This window comes from Megalops cyprinoides, chromosome 1 (assembly GCF_013368585.1).
Source record: "Megalops cyprinoides isolate fMegCyp1 chromosome 1, fMegCyp1.pri, whole genome shotgun sequence".
NCBI classification, from domain to species: Eukaryota; Metazoa; Chordata; class Actinopteri; order Elopiformes; family Megalopidae; genus Megalops; species Megalops cyprinoides.
This window is the reverse complement of record NC_050583.1, coordinates 28499626-28522047: the sequence shown is the minus strand read 5'-3', so window position 1 is coordinate 28522047 and position 22422 is coordinate 28499626. Positions and strand designations below refer to the sequence as shown.

The 22422-nt window shown below is 38.1% G+C and overlaps 1 protein-coding gene across 2 annotated transcripts; it reads left to right on the top strand.

Moving 5' to 3' along the window:
• The first annotated feature begins 54 nt into the window (after positions 1 to 54).
• LOC118784089 (epithelial membrane protein 2-like) lies at positions 55 to 19835 on the top strand. Of its 2 annotated transcripts, none has more exons than XM_036538086.1 (5): positions 55 to 148; positions 14863 to 14975; positions 15433 to 15526; positions 17781 to 17921; positions 18497 to 19835. In XM_036538086.1, exons 2-5 carry the CDS (start codon positions 14898 to 14900, stop codon positions 18664 to 18666), a joined length of 483 nt encoding a protein of 160 aa, XP_036393979.1. In that variant the 5' UTR covers positions 55 to 148; positions 14863 to 14897; the 3' UTR covers positions 18667 to 19835. The 2 variants fall into 2 exon arrangements, with proteins under 2 accessions (XP_036393979.1, XP_036393987.1); XM_036538094.1 differs by lacking the exon at positions 55 to 148 and adding an exon at positions 2915 to 2951.
• The last annotated feature ends 2587 nt before the right edge of the window (positions 19836 to 22422 follow it).

Here is a 22422-nt window from a genome sequence, read left to right as displayed (position 1 = left end):
TGGGTGGAGCGTGAACGCTCAGTTATAGTTGCATAGTACTACAACTATACAACTTTGTTCCAGTCACGTTTGATCTGCATCTTTAGGTCTGCACGTCTGGCTTGCTATATCTGAACTGACCAAACTTCAAGGCGTACGTTTCATAACAGTGAGTATTTGTTCGCAGTTTTCTAAAACAGGTTTATAGTAAAATACGACATATTTTAAGGCTTAAATATCCATACATAATATTATCGCATGTAAACAGGTAGGCTTGGAATTTTCTGTTTTTGACATACTGCAACGGTTGGTAAAATTCGTTAATATGTTATTATCTGCCATAGAGCACTGGATGGTTAACGAGCATTATACTTGAAGTTTATAACTTAATTTAAACTCGTTTAACTTCCACAAAGGGGCGTTGTCCATGTTAGTCCTGAAGTAACTAAATACTTGTTTAAAATATTCTTATCATTAGAAACCGCTTATATGAAGTATTAGCGTTTCGATTCTCCTTTATCGTCACTCTTAATGAGCAACTCTGGAAATTTTTTCTTGACTAAGTAAATTACGTAAATACACTGAAGTCATCACTAAATAAAACTATATAAATACGTCCTGCATTTTTTACTTTTATTATTTTGGTGGGGGTGGGGCACTGAGAATGAAAAACTTTTGTTAGTTTTAAGGGTTTTTCCCCTTCGGTGGCTCATACGACGCCTCCTGGTGTCCTTTTAGGGAGGAACTTTGATGTTCAGCACTTAACTGATGCGACTACTGCGTTGGCTGAATTTTGGTTGTAATGACAAAGAGGAACGTGAACTGAACGTTTGTGGTCAGAATTATTTAGGAACCAGATTTAGTTTCGGACAATATGTTCGGAATGTTTGCAGTAGTTAGCTTACGGGTATTTTTATGTTGAACTACAGGGATTTGCACAAGGACATTGTGTTCGGCAATCTAGGGCAGCATACTTCAGTAACTCGAATGGTGCCGATTGAATTCTGTAGGTTTCCATGCATTGCAGTGACGTGTTTTGATTGTGTATACAGCATGGAACATGGTAGCTGGAAAGCTGCAGCTGGTCGAGCAATACATGCAAACCTTACATTCTTTCACAGTTTGTAAATATAGTAGAGAGACAAATAAATGAGATATTTGGCCATCTGTGGTTTATCTATGGTTAGACATAGAATTCAGTCTGTGCGCAAAGGTTAGTCTTTTATTCCTTCTCATAAAGATAAGGTAGAAATTTACCTCATTGCAAAAGTTGCCAAATATATAAGAATATATGACATGATATAAGACTTGTCCTTACTGTGATAGAAGCTTCCTTTGACAAATGGTTCAAACATCTTCATCTGAGTTTTGTAAAACACATAGGTATTTGGATTCTGTGCATGATGTTACATAATGCTTTAACTATGCAAGGTGTGTGTGTGTGTGTGTCCGTCCATTACAACCGGGGCTGTTAGGGGAAAAATGAAAATGAAACCATTAGAAAAGCTGCAATAATTTTTGTCTTTATGTATTGGATATTTTTTTGAACATAGATAATTAATCATTGTTTAGCATTTTTCTCCATTGGTTTTTGTGCTGTATACTTATAAGAGTCATTTATACTTTTTACTGTTGTGCTTTGCTGTATTTCTATTCTTGCTCAGAGAATGGAGAACACTTTGTGCTTTGTGGAGTTAAACTCATTGAACAATACATTACTGAGGCCTTTTTCAAATAAAATGAAAGGAATTGTTCATGTAATCTTTCTCAGACAGCAAGACTTCATCAAATTCATCAATGACTGTTATAGGTTTCTCTTAAATTTCCCAGCCAGCGAGGTGTGTCAGTAGGTCTTGCTTTTGCACTACTTTTCAACACTGTATGAACTTAAGAGATTTATGACTCTTAAGAGACCATGTCCTAGTGGATCTCTAAAGGTCCATCAGATGAATGGAATTTCATACTGTGCCTGAGGAAAACGGCATTTGTGTTTTGAAAATTTTCCTCCAGCCATTTACTAATAGTCTGATGCATGTGCTATTATATTCACCTACAGCTGAATTTTACTATAGTGCAGTTACATGCACACAGCTTTGTGTGACCTGCTTGTTCTCAAGCTGTGTTCAAGTTGATCCAGTAGTTCTTTATGACCTGTCCATATGGTGTCACTGTAGTAAACTCACAGTTACAAAGGTGATTTAATATTGGTTAAATATGAGTTACAGGAGTATTTGTCCAAAATCATATATGAGCACTGAATGAGTCACTATATTCCATTAAATCTCTAAATAATTGTGGGAAATATTGAGTAAGGGTTTGTTTGCTGAGCCCTATTTCCCATGTGTTAATTTACCATTCTTCTAAGAGAAGAGAGTGGGAAGTCAGACAACAAATGAAATGGGTCATTGTGTGTGCTGGAAAGAAAGGAATAGATGGTGACATTTTGCTGCATTTTGAATATGTGCAGTTTGCAGTGCTCTTCTCAGATTAGATTGGATATGTGCCCCAGGGCACTTTCAACAGAACTGATGTTGTCAAAGTCTGGATCAGGAAGAGAGTCTCTCTTTGGCTGTGGAAGAGCTGACAAGTCTTTGTGATTCTAAAACCTTATGGAAAACCAGTGTTCAGCTCTCTGACTCACTGCTGTTATCTTTAGGTTTGAGGTCAGCTGTGCTCTAACTTAGGTAGTGAATGTGCCGGGGTGCAGTATTTTATTATTTTTTTTTGCTCCTCTTTGAGATCCAGAAATGAAAGTCTGAGTGAAACGGAGGCACAAGGAAAAAAAAATACTTCCTTCCTGGGCTTGTCCACCTCAGCCAATCCTTTTTTTGCTTTTGCCTTTTAAACAAAGAATGCAGGCTCAGTGAAACACATCTGTCTTTAATGAGTGAGAGCAGAGTTCACAGAGCGCGTGTTTGTGTCTGAAACCGAGGTATAGTCTGGAGCATTCTAATCTGCGACCAAGATTTTGGGTGAGTTATTTCTGACCAGTGAGCGAAACAATAAATTACAGATGTCTTGGGTGAGTTTACTAGAGTAAGGCTGCATGGAAGTGAAGTTCCTCAAGTGAAACCTAGCCTGCAGTGTGCTGAGCCCTGCTGGCCACGTGGAGCGGGAGCACCGTGATGCATCTATGTGTAGCTTGCTATGGAGATCACACATTGACAGGAAGGGGGAGGAACACATGCACTCACGCACACACACACACACACACACACACACACACACACACACACCGTCAGCAGGCACATATGGCTTAAACATTAGGAGCACTGTAAACAGAAGCAATTGGCGCAGAGAGGCTGTAGACTTTGTGAAATCTGGTATTTGCATGAGGAGGCAGAACAAACCAATCCTAGCCATAAAGTCTATGACAATGAAGAGACAGAAAAACAAGCCTACAAAAATGAGTGCTGTAGAAAATGGTCTCGATACACTGTGTCATGGTCGCTGTTCTATTATGGTCTAGGTTCTAGCTGCACTATACAGCTTCCAGATGTGCTGGGGTTTAACCCCTTGTGTGAAGGGTTGTTATGAAAACCACACAGGACATATACCAGACTTGTGTTGTTTACCCTCAATCTAAAACACACATCTGAATTAAAGATGTCTGTCCTTGTTATGTAATAATGCATATCCCTAAGTCTAATGTATTCTGAGCTAAAAGAGCACATTTTCATGCAAACTTCTTAGTTCTTATAAATAAAAACGACTAAAATAAATTCTGTCATGTTTACATAGATGCAACAAAATAATGAAAACAAAATGTAAAATTCTATCAGGGAAAATAACAGATAAGGCATCATGTGACATTTTATAGTCTCACAGTGCTTCACTGTGGAATTTAGGAGAAAGAACACAAGAAAAATCTGAAGATGGTTTTCGGCTACTTTAAAGCATCTGAGATATTGTATCAAACCAACAGAATATTGAGGACAAATTTACTGGGTCTCAATAGATTTTGATTGCTTGTCTGTGATAAATAATCTATAGTATGGCAGCCCATATAAGCTTTTTGTTTGAGCTCCATTTGTTTGGTTGGTCAGGAGACATCTCACTGGAAAGCTTTATGCTCAGCATGTTTCAATGGGCTCTCTGCTGTGCTGTTCTCTGTTCGACCTTTCAAGAATCTTGTTTGGGAGTTAGCTCAGTTCTTGAACAGACTGACCCCAACACACTCACTGTGTTGAAACTCATAATGGGACAGCTACCAGGGAAGGACTTGGCTTGTGGTGCTTTCTCCAGAATAAGATCTGGATGTACAAAGTTGTGTATGGACATGAACGAAGCAGCTGGGCTGGACCATTTTGTTGCAGTTGAAGGGAAATGTGTAAAAACGAAGTACAAAACATTCACCCTTTTAGACAAGGATACCCGTGATTCAATAACAGTGGGACTGTGACTGAAATATGTAAATATTCAGTGACTGCTTTAGGCTGTTGTGCCCATGGTCAGTCTTGGAAATGAATGGTCTCTTTGTGCTGTGAATGACTCTGTGGCAAGTCCAGAGCTTGGTAAATACAGGAAGTGGAATTTGAAAGATCTCACACTGATAAAAGCAGTCAGTGGTATGACAGGTTGGAACTGTTAAGCAAAGAGTGTGGCAGTTTCCTTGGCAGTTGTTGTCTGGATATTCACTTCTGAGGGCTAAATTAAAAGGGATCAACTGACTTTCAGTCTTCATTCTTAGACAATGTCTGTTTTTTAAGCAAGGTCTTTGTTGAGCTTTAAATATCTCTTTGAAGCATACTTTCTTATCTGACAGTAGGCAAAGAAATAAATGGAATGTGCACATCCCAAGCATGATGGGAAAACACTTTTCTCTGCTTGTGAAAATCATGCCAATATCTTTTACATGTGTTTGCCCTGAGAATCTGGAATTAGGAATTCAGCTTTTTACGTCAGGCTCATGATGACATTAAAAGGTGCAGATGATGTCAGTGTCATGGAGAGCAGAGCTTTGTGTTCTCTCACCCTGCATCTCTTTTACATATCAGAGCATATGCTGTTTGGTTTTCATTTGTTCCATCACTTGCTTTCTTAATGATTGCATATATTATACTGAGGTGGGAGCACAGCTGTACTCAGTGTTCATTCTTCTGTGATAGATGCATGTGACCCTGACAATAATGACGTATGAGCACCGTCCCATTAGGCACAACCATTAGGGCCCCAATACAAGCCCACAGTAACTGTCAAATCCTGAACATTAAGCAGCATGCAGAATGCTTGCAGTCATGCCTCATGGTTCAAGCACATGTTTTTGCAGAATATGTCATTTTTGACAGTAAATGCATACTTTATTATTTCACATCCCCAAGGTTCACCTGTGTGAGTACTGCATGCCATAGAATGTACTAAAAGTGTAACCCTCACCTGCGTACAGTAGTGGTTAAAGGATATTATTCATAATGGGGATGAGATAAATAATTTATGCCCTTTAGTAACAATCCATCCATGAAATACACACAGCAAGGGGTAGGCATAAGTAGCAACCATTAATCTAACATCTAACATTTTTTCAGGTTTTTATGTCATTTAAATAGCAGATTTACAAACAATTATGAAAGATAGCATCACATATTGGTATTGTAAAATCTGAAATTAAAGACAGTTGAAGGGAAATGTGTGATATGGGCATGTTTAGCACGTATAAGGGATGGACAGAACTTTATAACAAGATGCTTTAACATTTCAGGCTTGAACATTCCATTTACTGCTGAATTTTAAAAGCTGTATAGTCATTTTGAGTTTTTTCCACATTTTGATCATTTGTTCCACCAATGCTGTGTCTGTTTTCGGCAGTGTTGGGTTCGGAAATTTTGTGAGATATGCTGGAGACTGCGGCTTTTGTTTTATGAAAAATTACATTAAAACTGAAATCCAAGTCAGCATTTTCCACGGGGCACAAAACCGTTTGGCACATGCGCAGCCCGGTAGACCCAGCAAAAACAGCTGTAAAAATCCAACTGCAACTCATTTGCAACAAGACTTTTATGATTTTTTTTATAGATGGTGGAATCTTGAGGAGTTTTAGGGGGAACTCTACTGTCATTACAAACCCACAGGATTTTAGATAGTGAAGCTGTTATGGAACAGCCTAATCCTGCCATTTTCCAAGACAAACGTTCAGATGTTTTTAGATTATATATGAAACTTTAGCAGGCCCTAAACCCCCCAGCCCCATACAAAAGTCAAATCCATAGCCCCAGTCACAAAGCAAATCATATCAAGAAATGTTTGCTACAAAGATAAAAGTCATGCTTGAATGAATGGAACTGGTCATTACATTACATTTATTTAGCAGACACTCTTATCCAGAATGACTTCCAGCACAAGCGAACAGCAGTGTATTCATCCAAGGTAAATTAGCAAGACTGTGAGAACAGACTAACAGAGTGACTTCCAGCACAAGAGAACTGAAGTGTATCCATCCAAATTAAATTAGCAACAGTGTCAGATCAGGCTACCAACACTCCCAGACCAATGACTGTGAGCACAATACCATTCAAGCACTACCACAAGTTATGTTGTGCTATCCTGAAACTAGACAACTAGAAAACTAAGGGAAGTAGGGTACATACACTATCATACATCACACAGTCACTGGATCACAGTATCTATAACACATCACGATACTACAGGTAAATAAGTGGCAAGAAATAAAAGTAGTAGGTGTTAGGGGGTGGAGATTGAAGTGGAACTTAGGTATGGTCTGTGGAGGTGGGTCTCCAGTCTGAGTGGGAAGGTGGCCAGTGATTCTGCTGTTCTGAGCACTGTGCAAAGTTCATTCCACCACTGGGAGACCAGAACAGACAGGTATCATGGCTAAGAGGATTGACCCTGTAGGGAAGGGACACTCAATTGCCTCAAGGTTGCAGAGTGTAGTGATATGGCTGGTACATATGGTTTGAAGACTGGCTGGAGGTATGAGGAGGCTGTCCCATTCATTGTCCAGTATGCCAGCACCAAGGTTTTGAAATAGGTGCCTGTGAAAACAGGAAGCAAGTGAAGTAAGGTGAGGAGAGGTGTGACTATGTTTAAGAAGGTTGTAGGTAAGTTCAGCAGCTGCATTCTGGATTAGCTGCAGGGGTTTGATGCCACAAGCAGAAAGACAAGAAAGAAGGGAGTTACAGTAGTCTACATATGAGAGGACCAGGGCCTGAACTAGGAGCTGCATAGAATACACAGTGAGTTAGGGGTGGATCCTTTGGATGTTGTACAAAAAGAGTCTGCAGACCGAACTCACCACTGCAACCTGTGAAGAGAAGGACAGAAAGTTGTCAAGGACTGCCCTAAGGCTCTTGATAGTAAAAGTGGTATCAGTAAAATAGCTTGTAGTGTCTAGGCTGAGGGAGAGGTCTTGAAACAGAGAGGGCCTGGAGAGGATGTAAAGCATCTCAATCTTATCCAGGTTGAGCTTTAGGTGGCAGTCTACCATCCAGTATGAAGTGTCCTTCAAGCAAGGTGAGATGTGCGCAGAGACCTGAGGAAAAGACAGGAAAAGCAGAGTGTCATCAGTGTAGACGTGGTATGAAAAACCATTGGTGGAGACAACAGGGCCAACATTATTGTAAAGAGAGAAGAGGAGGGGGTCAAGTACAGAGCCTTGAGGAACACTTGTAGGCAGCCTGTGGGGTGTAGAGAAACCACTCTTCCAGGACACACTGACAGCGCATACAGAGAGGTAGGATTGAGCGTCTTACAGCGTCTTAAGTCTTAAGTCAGGTTACAGTGACTTATAAATGCAATTCACTAGCAGTGGGTCTTGTTTCTGTAGCATGAATGCCTGGCTACAGGGTGCACAGTTTGTACTTTCCATTTCTGATGTTGCAGACACCCACAGAAATCACAGAATATATTACATCCTGTATGGTGTGATGTACACAGCTGCTTTGTGTGTAATGGTGATCACTTGTGCACATCTGTAATGTAGGCTGATGTTGTGTCATACTGATGCTGTATTTCATTTCACGCTCTTAAACAGGCATAGCGGAACTCTTACAATGGATCTCTTTTCCCACACAAACCTCCAGGCAAAGCAAGATTATCATCTTAAATGGTTGCCAACATGGAGAAATTTCAGTGGGCGCTCGGTCATGTACTTGTTTTGTTTTGCTTGGTGTCAGAGTGAGATAGTCAGTGTTTAAATTTGTTCAGGCTGGGCAGTTATACCTGTTCTCTTAAAGGAGCAAACCACATAATTTTACATTTTCAGTTTCATGGTTCTCACTGTTTTTCTTAACATTGCAAAAGTAATTATATCTCAGATTACTTACCAGCACTCTAAACTAACTCACAAGTATTTTGATGTAGGTTGGAGATCTTTTGTTGCTCACATTTTGGCGAATGGTTTTGCAAATGGTTGAGGTTTGGTGCGGTAATAATCTCAAAAGCATATAGCTGGGGTTGCCGTCACCAGAAATCCATCACCAGTTTGTCACCACAAGATTTCTGGTTATTTTACTACTCTGTTCCATATCCTCAATTCCTCCATTTCTCAGTGATGTCATGGCACTTTCGTTCCTTTAATCAGGGGCTTCTTTTCAGAGAATTGGGCTGTGGTGGAGTTCTGTTACTTGCATAGTGCTTGTAGATGTTATTTCAGATGCTCATTTACATATTCCATAGCAGCAGCTAAACTGAAAGTAGATCACTGCTTCAGTTTTTTTCTGTCTTCTCCCTGATTACACTCCCTCTCTTGAAATTCAATTGAACATTGTCATCTCTTACCAAGGCATCCACTTCACTCATGCAGAGAATTGTAATCTTATGATTCACTCACACACCAATGTAAATATATGTATTTTTAAACTGCAGGTTACCCAGAATACTACAGTGAGCTAAGTGCTGTGAGCTCCTGGTCATTGTTGACTGATGACACAGCTGGTATTAAACCCAGGCTACAGAGCTCAACTTGTACTCAACGCAAGTGCTTGAGCTACTTGGGAGCCCTACTGCTGCAGTTTGATATCAGATGACATGAGGAAGGAAATCATGTATTTCTTCCATACACCACTTTTCCTTTCTGTTTCTATATATTTTCAGTATATTATTTCATGTAACAATGTCAGTACATTCCTTACCATTATAGATAACCACCACTGTCTCCCTTTGCTTCAAAGACAGCCAAAAAACATCACACCTAACATTGGTGGTTTAGAAGGTGAATAATCTCTACCCTATTAATTACAAAACGCCCAATGTGTCCAGCTGTGCAGAAAACAGAAGCCCACCGGGGTCATTTGTGCCTTGACTCTTGATACTACCATATTCCTTGCATTATCCATCACAAGAGATGTTATTTGTCATCAGTCCCCCATATTACACATGCCTCTCGCAACATAGTTGTGCTGTTCTCTCACATGTGTGCCAAGTTAAACACTCGTGTTTGCAAAATGTACTGTTAGGATCGTGGACAAGTCAGTTGAACAAGGTGTCCAACTTCTGGTTCTTATGGCCACTTGCCCTGCCTGTTGTGCTTTTAGCATACAGCTCCCAGATATATTTTTCTGAAAAATATTGGGTTTGGTGTACCTGGGATCCAGGGCAGCGAACATATTTCTAAATCCATGACTCTCGTTAAAGCTGTAGTTCATGAAATGAGCAAGTCCTTGCAAATGAAGTAGCCAATTGAAGCTGTTATTGCTTTTGACTGGAGAGAGTTGTGTCCGAAGGAACTGTGGAAAAAGGTTTTAATACCTGTCACGGTCTCAGCTTGCGCGTCATTCACTGCATTGCTAACAGACGAGCTTTGGTCTCAGTCACGTCATGCCATCTTCGCATAGGTGTGGAGAGGTTTGTGATGCTGCTGAAATATCTCAGCTGAAAGTTTTTTGCATATTGCAAGAGTTTTTATTTTATTTATTTATTTATTTTTTTTCTTTTACCAAATTTCAGTTTTTCTAGTAAGACCCAAAGTGTTTCCACATGTTGGAGTTAAGGATTGTTGGTACACTGAATGTTGTACCCATACTGTCTGCCATTTCTAGGAAGAAACAGTTACATGGTTGTCTATTTTCAGAATGCAGTTGGAGTGGAGCTGTAAGGACATAAAAACCATATTGCACATCCATAGGTAGAAACTACCCATGAATGTTCAGTATTGTACAATACAGTTTTATGTCTTTGGTTTTATGTCCCAGGCTCTACTTTTGGTAGGAAAAATTGGCCTATACGACTTTGTGAGGAAAAAAAGTAATATGTAAAAAAAAAAATAATAATTGATCTGTGACAGCTGTATTGGTTTTTGTTCACTTTATGATGAGTGAATTGATATTTGACTGTTTTCCTCCAAAACACGACTGGACTGATGAATTTGAATAGGCGTAGCTGTGTTATAAAGAGCTGTACCAATGCAGTGAACCTAATCAATCAGTTGTAATTCCCCTAGTGCGGTGATACTCCAATTTACATGATTCTGTATTGTGTTTGGCATATTCTTTCATTCCTTCATGCTTCTGTTGGGTTTCCTTCCCTGCTCTTGCGACTCTCACCCTTTCCTTTAGATAAAAGGGATGATACAGTAAATGGAAACCACATGTGTGTTGAGACCACCACACACCACTGTTTACTAACGCTAACCTCTGCCTTCACTCATTTATACTCAGCAGACCAAAGCAATCTATTCTTAAAATATTGGGAATGACTGTCTTGCAGGGAATGCACAAAACTGTGGAATCAGTGTTCCTGGAATTCAGTTTTAGTAAGATTTTTTATCTGTAATCGGAAATGAGGTGGGACACTTTCCATAGTTTGAATGAATCTAGTGGAAACATGCTGCTTCCTTGGAGTGTTGGTATTATTAAGATGCGATTTAACCAAATGTGAAATTTACAAGCAACAGGAATGCATGAAAAGTCAATGGCAGGAGGCGAATGGGTGGAGTTAATTGCAGCGAAACTGTGAGCAACGCGAAATGGGCGAAGTGAGCATTTGCAACAGTTTGCTTGATTTAAAAAATGTTCAACTCGAGTGAAAATTTCACCTGGTGAAAGCTAATCACCTTCAAGTAGAGCTAGAAGCCATGCCCCCTTTCCAGAAATCTCTTCAGACACTTGCTAGCAGCGTTGGCAATCAAAAATGCTTGCTGTGACGTGGCGTGACATTCGCTTGTTCATTTTTCAAACCCGCGCGAGGAAAGCGAAGTGAGTTTTCGCTTCATGTTCGGTTAAAACGTGACTTTAGGGATCTCAAGAATCCATCACAATGTAAAAATTTGGAATTTGCAGATAAGGATTAGTAAACTCATCATTTCCCCTTTAAGATAGTAAAACAGAATGTCCTGTTTTCAAGCTGTGGTAAGTGCAGTGTAGAAGCTAATCAAATAACGTCAGTAACAGTAACTGATTGCAGCAGCGTACTGCTCTTTCTTATAATGATTCACTGATCTTTATATCCTCTGTATGGAACATTCTGCTTAAACAGTTCTATTTGCTATACTGTACAGATCCATGCAATAAACAACAATATAATAAATAAAGAAATAACTCATCAATACTCAATACACTGTTACTCTGAAATAAGACATAAAAACAGAAGTGAGGAAATAGGGTGGAAGTTGTTTTTTTAGTCTTTAACATCAAACAGTCTCTCATGGAACAAATTTCAGAAAGTTCGAGTGCACAGGAAACCAGTGACTCTTTCAGCATCAGCGAAATTAAGTGGTAGTAGAGGATGAGATGAGAAAGTAAAAAATTATGATAGGCTCATCAATGTACATAAACAAGTTGTTGCCCATTGTAGGTGTTTCTGTCGTTGTTACATTTTATAGACATGACTACTCTGAAGCCTACTAGTAGTTTGGAACAGAAGGACACATTTATTCATTTGGCAGACACTTTTATCCAAAGCGACTTGCAAGTGAGGTACAATACAAAGAGCATTTTTTGCATTGGCCAGGAATTGAACCCTGGGCAACTGCTTGGAAGGCAGCTATGCTAACCACTATACCACCAACTGTGTGCTATGCTTTACTAGTAAAGCTTTACCTTTTTTTTAAAGGCTCAGCCCATATTCACTTTATCTGCTTAAAAACTTCCAGTGTGGTTTAAAATTAATTGTTTGAAACCATATTCAGATAACATTTTGATCTGTTATGGGACTAAATTAAGCACCTGTGGGTCTTTTGTCATAGTTGTGGAGGAGATTGTCAATGTTTTCAGAACAGAAACTATTTTCACCACCCATAGGATCCTTCATTAGTATTTGCAGCAGGAAGGGCAAGGCCAAATCAAGGCTTGTTGCATCTTGGTGTCAGGTTTAGGTCATTAGGCCATCAAAACCTTTCAGTGTTATTCCTGTTACAGACATGGTGTGGAGCTCTGGCTATCCCATATGTAACCGTTTTCCATTACCTTCATTTCATGCTAGCATGATAGCACAGCTCTCTAGCATTACTGATGCTAATCTGTCATATTGGTGTGGTTGGGAAAGACTATTGGAAAGGACTTTATATCAGATATCAATCAAACGTTGTTGTCCTGGTAGGGAGCGCAACACTATGCTGCAAGGTGAGCTGCCTTTGCATGAACAGCTATTCATAATGACCTTAAATGTGAGCTTCATTGTGTAGTACATGTTAGTTTTACACAATAATTATCAGTACATTGTAACTGTCACCTGAGATGATTACAAAAGCAGAGTTACATGGAAACCCCAAGCCTCCAGGTGGTATCCTGATTGCACCGTATGCTCCAGTATAGGATTTTGCAGGAGGTCATGTTAGAAAAAAGCACAGCCCAGCAGTTGTAAATCATGGCAGACCACTGTGAGTATGTAGTAGTAGGGGGGGTGATGAACTGGACAGCACTGGTGTCAAGTAGGACCCTGCTTTAGGTGGAATTTATGCTTGTGAAATTAGTTTCACTTTTATTAAAGCCAAAACAAATACCAAACTCATTGTAATAATCAGTCATTAAAGTCAGATGAACATGTAATTATGCATCATGTGAAGCAAAGGTACTTCATCCTGCTGTTTGTTTTCCCAGCCCACTTAAATGTCTGTTGATATAATTATCCTGAAGGTAAGTACGTGGATAAGGAGGACAAGGGTTCAGGCAAAGAAATTGTTTTGACAGAGGAAGGAAGAGGTCATTGGAGTTGCCAGCCAGTTTTATAAAGAAAGCTGCCTTGTGGTGCTGTCTTAAAGCCCTCAATTCAGAGTTTCTCTTCTCAAAAGAGCTTGAGGAGAATAGGGTGATGAAAGTGCGGAGTTAAGGGCACAGGTCTGTGTGAAGATGAAAGGAAAATGAGATGACTCAGAGACACTTACATGAGGCACACAATTCAGAAGGTTTTGTAAAGATCTGACTGCATTTCATGAACAGAATCAACCCCCATCACGTCTCCTGTTTCTCACAGCAACGATTTTTTGTTCTTCTTGTTTTATTGTGCCATAGTTTAACTTAACATAGCATTTTAAAGGACAACCTGTTCATCCCCATTCTTAAACAAAAGTAAACCCACGGTACAGACGATAGATTATTACATCAATAAACAAGGATTTTTTTTTATATGCTAGACATATAAAAAAGACCTAAAGATCACTTTCAAAAGAATGTATATTTTTTGGATTTCGTGCAAACCATTATTAATACTTGTCCTTTCAAATGAGCCTAGGTGGCATCTCATGGTATAGTCAGACTATCCCTGAACCTTGCCTTTGGAAAAATAATTGCTTTAAATATGATGAAGAATGACATTCTGATATTCAAATCTGATATTCAGATGAAGATCAAGGAAAGAACATTTGGATGTGGATTTAATTGACTGTGACTAGTTATATTGAGTAGGTTTCATGAAACATTTTCATTTGTGACAATTTATTTGTCATTGATATTTGTAATGGTATTATTTTGTTTTCAATAATCAGGCATTTTTATACATTTTTCAAATGTTGAACAACCTACTTAACAAAGCAGCCATGAGAAAAAGTGTTCAGAACAATGGTGGCATTTCCAAATTATTAATAAACACAGCACCTTTTTTCTGAGTGCCATTCTCAGCTTTCTATCATCTCATATTTATTTTGGATTACATTTGCCAGAAGGTCACAACTGACTTGAAACCAAAGATTGACAAATTTATTTATTAACTGTAATTTTCCATTTTGATTATCTCAAGGTAATCAGTAGCTGCTCACCCCACCCCACATCCACATAAAAACTCGTCTGAATGAAACCTTGTGATAAGAAGCATATTCTTTTTGAGATTCATTCACAGCCAGAGGCATTCTGTGCATGACATTGCTGTGAAATTTCACACAGGCAACTGTATCTAAAACATTTTGATCTTACATTTTCAAAGAAACATGTTGAGCAGCTCTCACTGCTGTACACAAGGGTCAGTTCAGGGCGTACTGATAAGAGCAACCAGGCTGCCAGAAAGGATTCCTACATGTCATGTCTTTTTAGAGAGAGACCATATGCTTTTTGGCCCATTCTTGTCTTTATAATATGAACAAGTCCTCTGTGTTCTTATTTATTTACCAATGGCACCACTTCCACAATCATTAGTATAAGCTATTTCTTTACAGTGGCAGTGTGTATGTTTATGAGTGTGTAATGTGGGTGTGCACTTTGTTTATCAGTGATGAACATGTTTGGACCTTTGCCATTTCCATACAAATTTAAGTGGGCAACAGTTACCTTATGTGTAATGTTGTCAGAAATTATGACACAAGGTATACATTTCTTTTATTGTGGAATTGTAAATGTAACCAGCTTCTGTTTCCATTTAACATAATAATTCTGTGTTTGCAGCAATTGCTTAAAACTGCTTTATGTGGTAGGCGAAAAAACAAAGGGGACATTGGTCCTTTGTCAATTCCATGTTTGCCCGTGAACATCTGACATGTGTTTCCTTTTCTGCCCTGATTTTTAGGCACAAAGCTGCCCCAGACCTCCTATCTCTGAGCCATGTTGATAATACTAGCTTTCATCATCCTCTTCCATGTCATCTCAGCTACACTGCTCTTCATTGCAACAATAAATAACGTAAGAGGAGAGTTTGCAGTCTTTTCCCAGTCTGGAATTCCCAATAAACACACACAAACAAACACAAACACACACACACAGAGGGGGGGAGACTGACAGACAGAGGGTAGATATACAAATTGATGAATAATAGAAAAATTGTAGACTACAGCTTTCGGACACCCATAAAACCTCAGTAGTTTCTGTTATTGTTATCTGAAAAGGACTACTGTGGAAGTGAACCTCATAAGTACATAACATCCCAGGCAAACATGGGTTCCTGTATTTTCATTTAATACAAGACATATTACATGCTTTCCATCTTTGTTTTAAAAAATGACTTGAAATGAGTACCTTGTGAAACTACCTGAATATTGGATGGAATGTGATTTCAGCCAGCTTTATTAGAAGGCTTTAGCTGTCAGAATGGTTCCTGTACCTGTGTCTGATGATGTTTTGTAACCTATTTCACTTGTAGGCCTGGTGGGTAGCAGGAAATGCTTACACTGATCTGTGGTACACCTGCAATAGCAGTTGCTCTGCAGTTCAGAACAGCGAATCTCACACAGCAGGTAACCGACAAGACTGTACCTGTTGTCTGACATGATCATTTAATTAATGTGATTTAATGTGGTGTGTTACATGAACGTTTTACTACAGAAATATGCCTAGACAATTAATAATAATTAGGCCTATGAATTCAGTGGCTTTATAAAAAAATATCACTGGATGAACTTGGCTATAGAGCATTAATTAATGGTAATGTATAGTACAATTAAATCAACTACAGTGAAAACTACTGGAAAATCCACATCCATTTCACAGCGATTGTGTGATTTTAAGTGTGGTGTGAATTTAAAAGTTTTCCACCATGCAGGACATTGTAATCATGCCTGTTCATGCATTTAACAGTTAACTCAGTTGCATTTTGAAGATATTTTTTTTACTCCATACTGTACTACTGTTACAGTACCACATGGCCATTTATTTCTCATGTACAGTTTCTTCAAGTATCACATAATGTCTTTGACCACAGTGTCATCATTTATTAATAATGAACAGCATACATAAAACAGAAAACATATTTATAGCTATACTGTATGTAGCAAAGGGCGAGAGCAGTTACCCCACCCGGCCTTGAACCCAGGTCTACAGGGTACCAACCATGCAACTTTGACTGTGACACCGAAGAGCCAGGCTTGTTGGTAAGGCAGTCAGAGCACATACTCAACCATAGTGACGGCACTCCATCACACTGCCCTCCCCTTCGGGAAGCACACCCGTGCGCTTCACGCACCATGGCGTCCCTCACACATTCTCTTGCCGTACTTCTCCCATCCCAGGGTGCCCCACTCACCAGTGCTTCCCACTTCTGACACCATTTGTAGCGAAGGGAGCCAGGCTCTTTGGTGTCGTGGTCAAAGTTGCATGGTTGGTACCCTGTAGACCCGGGTTCAAGCCTCGGTGGGGTGACTGCTCTTGCCCTTCGCTACACTGTATTTCTGAAATTTACGTAAAGTTGTCTCAACCCTGTAAGCAAGGGTCTAATGAACAAGCAGTGTGCATAACACTTTTTGATTCATCATGCAAAGCAATGTTTTTAAAAATATATTTAAATGTAGTGTATTGTTTGTCTATAATGAAGGCATTGTTGGAATTCATCAAACCATGTAGTTTATTCTTGCTCTGTATTTTAAAACACAACTAAAAAGGTTCTACCATATTTCACAGGTTTTTTGTATGTAAGCTTTTTTGCGCTGTGTTATTCAACAATCTACTGTGGGAACAAGAGGTATTTTTTCAATGAGGAGTGATATTTTTAGATGTATTAACACCTAGATACAATATTAGCTGGCTTTCTAAATTGGGTTGTAACAAAGCATTTACTTCTGGTACTCAGACTGCTTGCTGCATGGTGAGTTATTATAACTATCAGCAAACTCACCTGAACCAATCCCCAAAATGGCATTATTTGGATTTGCTCCTGCTGTATTCCCCTGTGCAACAAGAGGAACCACCGACCACTTAGCTGATGCATGGCACAGAAGGCAGGCATTCTGGCCGCTACAGTGAGAACATTCTGAAATGGTTCTCCAAGTAGTTAGTTTTCTCAGTGGTTAGGAATGAAGCAGGAATTATACCATATCATTCTTACTGTATAAGAAGACAACTGTTTATGACATAGCTTGATTTTACTCATGAATCGTCAAGGGACAATGTATATTTCCATTCCTGACCAGTCATGTAGGTCTTCATTTTATTTCTGTTTGAGCAAACAAGCAAAGACATCATTTATGTCAGCAAAAGACTACAAAGATCAATTGACAAGCAAATCCATGCAAAGCACTTTCAAGATGTCTGTTGCAGCAATGTCTGTTGCAGCTAACTTTTGTGTTATACCCTGCAAGAACAGTACACGCTGTATAAAACATTCTTCTACTTTCATAAGGTATTCCCTTTGAGCATTCATCCAGAATTCATTGTCATGCAAAACTGTCATTCTACTTCTCTTTTTCTCAACACCAGTATTACTTTTAGCAACTAAATATGAACAAGTAGTGTGTAGAAATACCATTTTCATTGCTTTAATTTTTACCCTGTTAATATATTCGTATTAGGATTTTTAAGATTTCAAGGTCATCTGTTAAATTCATGGGATTTATAACATTTGAAATAAAATTGTTACCGAAATGTTAATTTGAGGTTGGGCTTTTAGCAGAGAAAATTACATGTATACTCACATTTTTTTTTTCAAAGAATTCAGGTAGATAAGACAAGATATCCTAGTTTTCAAGGTTTGCAAATCTTTCTTTTTTAACTACACAGGCTACCTCCAGGCTGTGCAGGCAACAATGATACTGGCCACCATCCTTTCCTGTGTTGGTTTCTTTGTATTCATCCTGCAGCTTTTCCGTCTGAAACAAGGAGAGAGATTTGTCTTTACTGCAGTCATTCAGCTGCTGTCTTGTAAGTTCTCCTTGCAATGGCAAAAGTGCATCAAGAATGTGACAGGATAGAATAATATTCATTCATTTTATTTTTTCCTCCTCAACGCACCATTCCATTTTAGGTTGAATGTCATGAAAACTTGAGTAGCACAAGCCTTCACCAAGACACAGACGACACTGTGGAAGCAATGTTATTGTATCCTCTGCATAGTTTAATGCCAAAGTATTATAAATTAAGAGTCATGACATGTAAATTATATATGATATTTTTCCAGACATTACAAGTAATAGTAATACCATCTTTAATTCCATATATTCCATATGGAATTTCATGTTAGAATGGGTAAATGTGTGTAGTTAATTTTTCCTGAGAGCACAAATGCAAAACTGTACTTAACCTCAGGGTGTGATACATCCTGTGATATTTCTCAGTTGTGTTTGCCATTCTGGATTTTTATAAGCATTAATTGGAAGTGTATATCACATGCATACTACTGCCAACCCATTGTTAATTACTTTGGCTATGGAACATTTGTATTCAGGCATAAGTTCTATATATGTAACTTACTAATGCCTCTGTTTTTGTCTTTCAAGGTCTTTGTGTTATGATTGGAGCTTCAATTTATGCAGCTCAGCATGAAAGCTTCCAAACAGAAGAGTTCAAAGATGGGAATTATGGTTACTCCTTTGTCCTAGCCTGGATTGCTTTCCCTGTTTCTCTGATCAGTGGCCTGATGTATCTAATCCTGAGAAAACGCAAATAGATCACCTCAAACAAACACCTCACCAGAAGTAATAAACTGCAACTAGGTGGATGCAACAGATGTTTTGTATATACTTTTTTATGTATAATGAACATACAGTGACAAATAATAAAAATACATTTTACAAAGACTGAAGAAATGCAATAGTAGCATACTGGAAACATATTAAACCAGAAATTGTATTATGTAGACTTTTAACCCTTAAATATATCATTTTTATCCCCGTTCTGTGAAAACACGTTATGCTGTGATGGAAAAGCTTGCAAGCTGGTAACGAAGACTTCTGAACACATAGATGAAAGTTATGAGGCTTCACAGAAAATGCATTTGTGTAAAACCACTAGACAGTTTTAAAATTTAGAGGACTTACACTTGGGTAAGTTTTGGAATTGTCCCTCATGGCAAACAGAAAATGGACCATTTTATGATTACTGTCAAGCATGTATCTGGCAGTGGTCATCTTCACTGTAATGAAGTGCCTTCATGATTACCATGGTGAAATAAGAAATCCATTTTAATAAATGTGCAGCCAAATTTGCAGATCACTACATCTTACTTGAAAATAAAGTTAAAGGTGGAGGGTTGGTGTTTCTATAGATCACTCAATAAAATGTAGTTTGGGTACTTGTCTATCTGTTATATTCAACTGACAGCATGAACTAGTACAGTACTATTAAAAATGCAATCCATTCCATCATTTTTTTCTGGAGGAATATTTTCACATTTGCTTCAGACCAAATTTATTGAGCAGCTATTGTGACCTAAAGTTGTATATTTCAAAGGTTCTTGTTCTGCATTGGAAGTTTGTGTTTACATATGAAGCAGACTATTGTATAAAAAGTGAATTTAAACAATGAAGTTGCCTATTGGAGGAGACCCAAATATGTGGAAGTTGTGCGAACGAGGAGGCCTGACAGTCTGAATGGCACTGACAGCAGGTGAAACAGAGGCCTGAATTGTGGCAGCCATCTCCTCTTTGGCTTAATCTTAATTCCTTCATTTATGAAGCTCTGCTGTTCAGGTTAATTGCTCTTAATCAGTCATACAGTACATACACAGGAAGTGAATTTTGTACAGAATAATCATTTTGGGGGTATTAATTTGTTATTCATGTAGTCTAGTATTTGTAGTCCTAGAAGAGGAAAACAACAACAAATAGTGAATTTAAAGCCAACAAACCCTTAAACAATATTTATTTAGTAGACTTAAGCATTATTGTGCTGTTGATTTTTTTGTGTAATGAAGTATTATTTCAGTAAGCTTGAACTTTTTTGTTACTTTTTGTATACCTTTGTTTATTATTTGTTAGATAATAGTTTGTGTTAGATAATTCTGAACAGCTTTCAAAGTTGTATAAAATGACAGCTATGTTTTTAATGTATAAATCTAAAAACTGTTCCAGAAGTGCACCATTGCATGTTTTTCAGCAGTTTGATAGAGAACCCTACAAAGGTTTGTATATGTGTGTAAGTCCAATTAAAGTGAGCTTTTAATACAAAAATACAAATTTCCTCATTCTTCACCTCCTGCGGCTTTCTTAAATAATATGGCTTTTTCCTCAGTTTCATGTTACAAGGTTGCTAACCACCAGCAACAGATGTATCTCTGACACAACATGGTTTTAATCTCCAATATAATTCACAAATTCTTGTGTGTCTTATGGTCTTTGATAGCAATGAAACAAAGAAAGATGTGGTGAAATAGACGTGAATATGAACACAAAGACGTTGCAACCCTGACTAATTCACACAACAATGAAAGAAACAAACTGCTTTTTTAATTACGAAATGAGAACATAGAACACAAAAAGATCAAATGTTGGTTCCTTAAAAAAACCTGTAAGGCAGTTTAACAAGTCTGACAATCTACCTAGCAAAAACATATCACTAGCTTGTGACTGTAATTACAGAACAGTAATATAGTGACATTTTACATTACATCACAGGCATCAAATTCCTCAACATATTTTGTACCATTTATCACCCCCTGTATTCATAGTACTGATACAATAACATATTTTTCATGCCCATACAAAAATGAAAATATAATGCCCCTGTAGAAGAATGAGGTTTACAATACCCTCCGGCTGACTATTCACAATGGCTGTTTGGGTGAAAGGGGTGTCATTCTTGAAGACACGCAACTCAACTGAGAAATCACAATGTAGAGTCAAGTTGCAGCTTACTGGAGACACAGGAAACATCACCTATATCTCCTGGATAGCTTGATTTATATGAGAAATTGACATTTATTACTCAGGTGAACTTGACTGTGTTATGTTATTCAAGCATGTGACATTTCAGTCACTTTTCCTGCTATGAAACTGTGTTGCTTATCACTGTATAGCTCCATGATTAGATTATTTCCATGATTACAATTAGATCCTTTGTCAGATTACATTGTCTGTGGAGTGGACATGATGCGAAATGTTTGAATTCTTTATTATGAAGATGCACTTGTTTACTTAGCATTTATGTAAATGCTAAATAAAGAATTTAACTTAACACATGGAAAATCAGTCATATGCATTTACAATACATTAAATTTAATTTGCAAACAAATGTGCCAGCTGCTAGAAACTGTATAGTATTCTGTCCTGTTGAAAAATTTTACTTTATTTCAAGAGTGGAATCATTGCTACCTCTCTAAGGAATAGCTTTTACTTCTGACTTATTCTGGTACAAAGGCTAGGACTATTCAGATTTTTGCCGAAAAACACACATAAAAATGTAATCCTTCTTAACATAGCCTTTAAAAGAAAAAAGAGCATGAACAAACTGTACTTGTATTGATTCAAAATTGCTTGAAATGTAGCAGTTGCTTAGCTACTGAAGCCTCCACAAAGCATCAGTTCCATAATATCAAAAGTAGTGGAATACCCATTTGTCTTAACATGGTATGCTGCAAGTAGTTACAGCAACGCATGCTTTGAGGCACGGCTGTTCAGAATCACATGTGACACACAATGAAACTGTTTGCTAGTTTACAGGGTAATGTCACCAAAATAAAATTTTAAAAATGTTCCAAGGGAGCATGGAACCATTTTCACAGCAGAGAAATCTCTATTTTCTGCACTTGTGTGTCAAACTCTAATGTCAATAAGAGGTACTGTATTCACCCTCTATAATGCATAAGTGATGAATGACCACATGATTTATAATTCCTTTAAACATGTTTTCCCTGACTTCCCTTCAACGCATGTAGGTGGCTGTCCTTAGATTTATTCTTTATTGAAATATATCAGTTGCATGTGAATGTATTCAATCTCATTTTTTTCTGCCTCCCAGTCCCACCAGTCTCACTTCTGATCCTGCCATTTTTTTTTTATCAGAAAATGGTTAAATGTTTTGTGGCCATAAAAATATCTACCAAAATCAAATTAGCACACAACGTAGATGAAAACTGGCTCAAATGTAACTGCTGCACTCCTAAGCAGTGCCATGACACATCCACTTTATACAACGATCAAGTCCAATTCATTGTTCCAGTTGGTCAGTTTGGATGACAATATTCACTGACATACAAACATAAATATTGTAATTGGACCATTTCACAATATAAGTTACCGAAGGTGGAAATGTTTGCCATCTCTTTAAGATGTAAGCAGTCCTTGTTTTAAGCCAGCACGTGAACCCTAATGTGTAACACTGTGTGAAACAAAGAAGCCAGCTTGTTACCAAGCTCATTCACATAGATAATAACTAGAACAACAGTATCATTACAAACTAAGTACTGTTCACTGGCAGTTTCATGTAA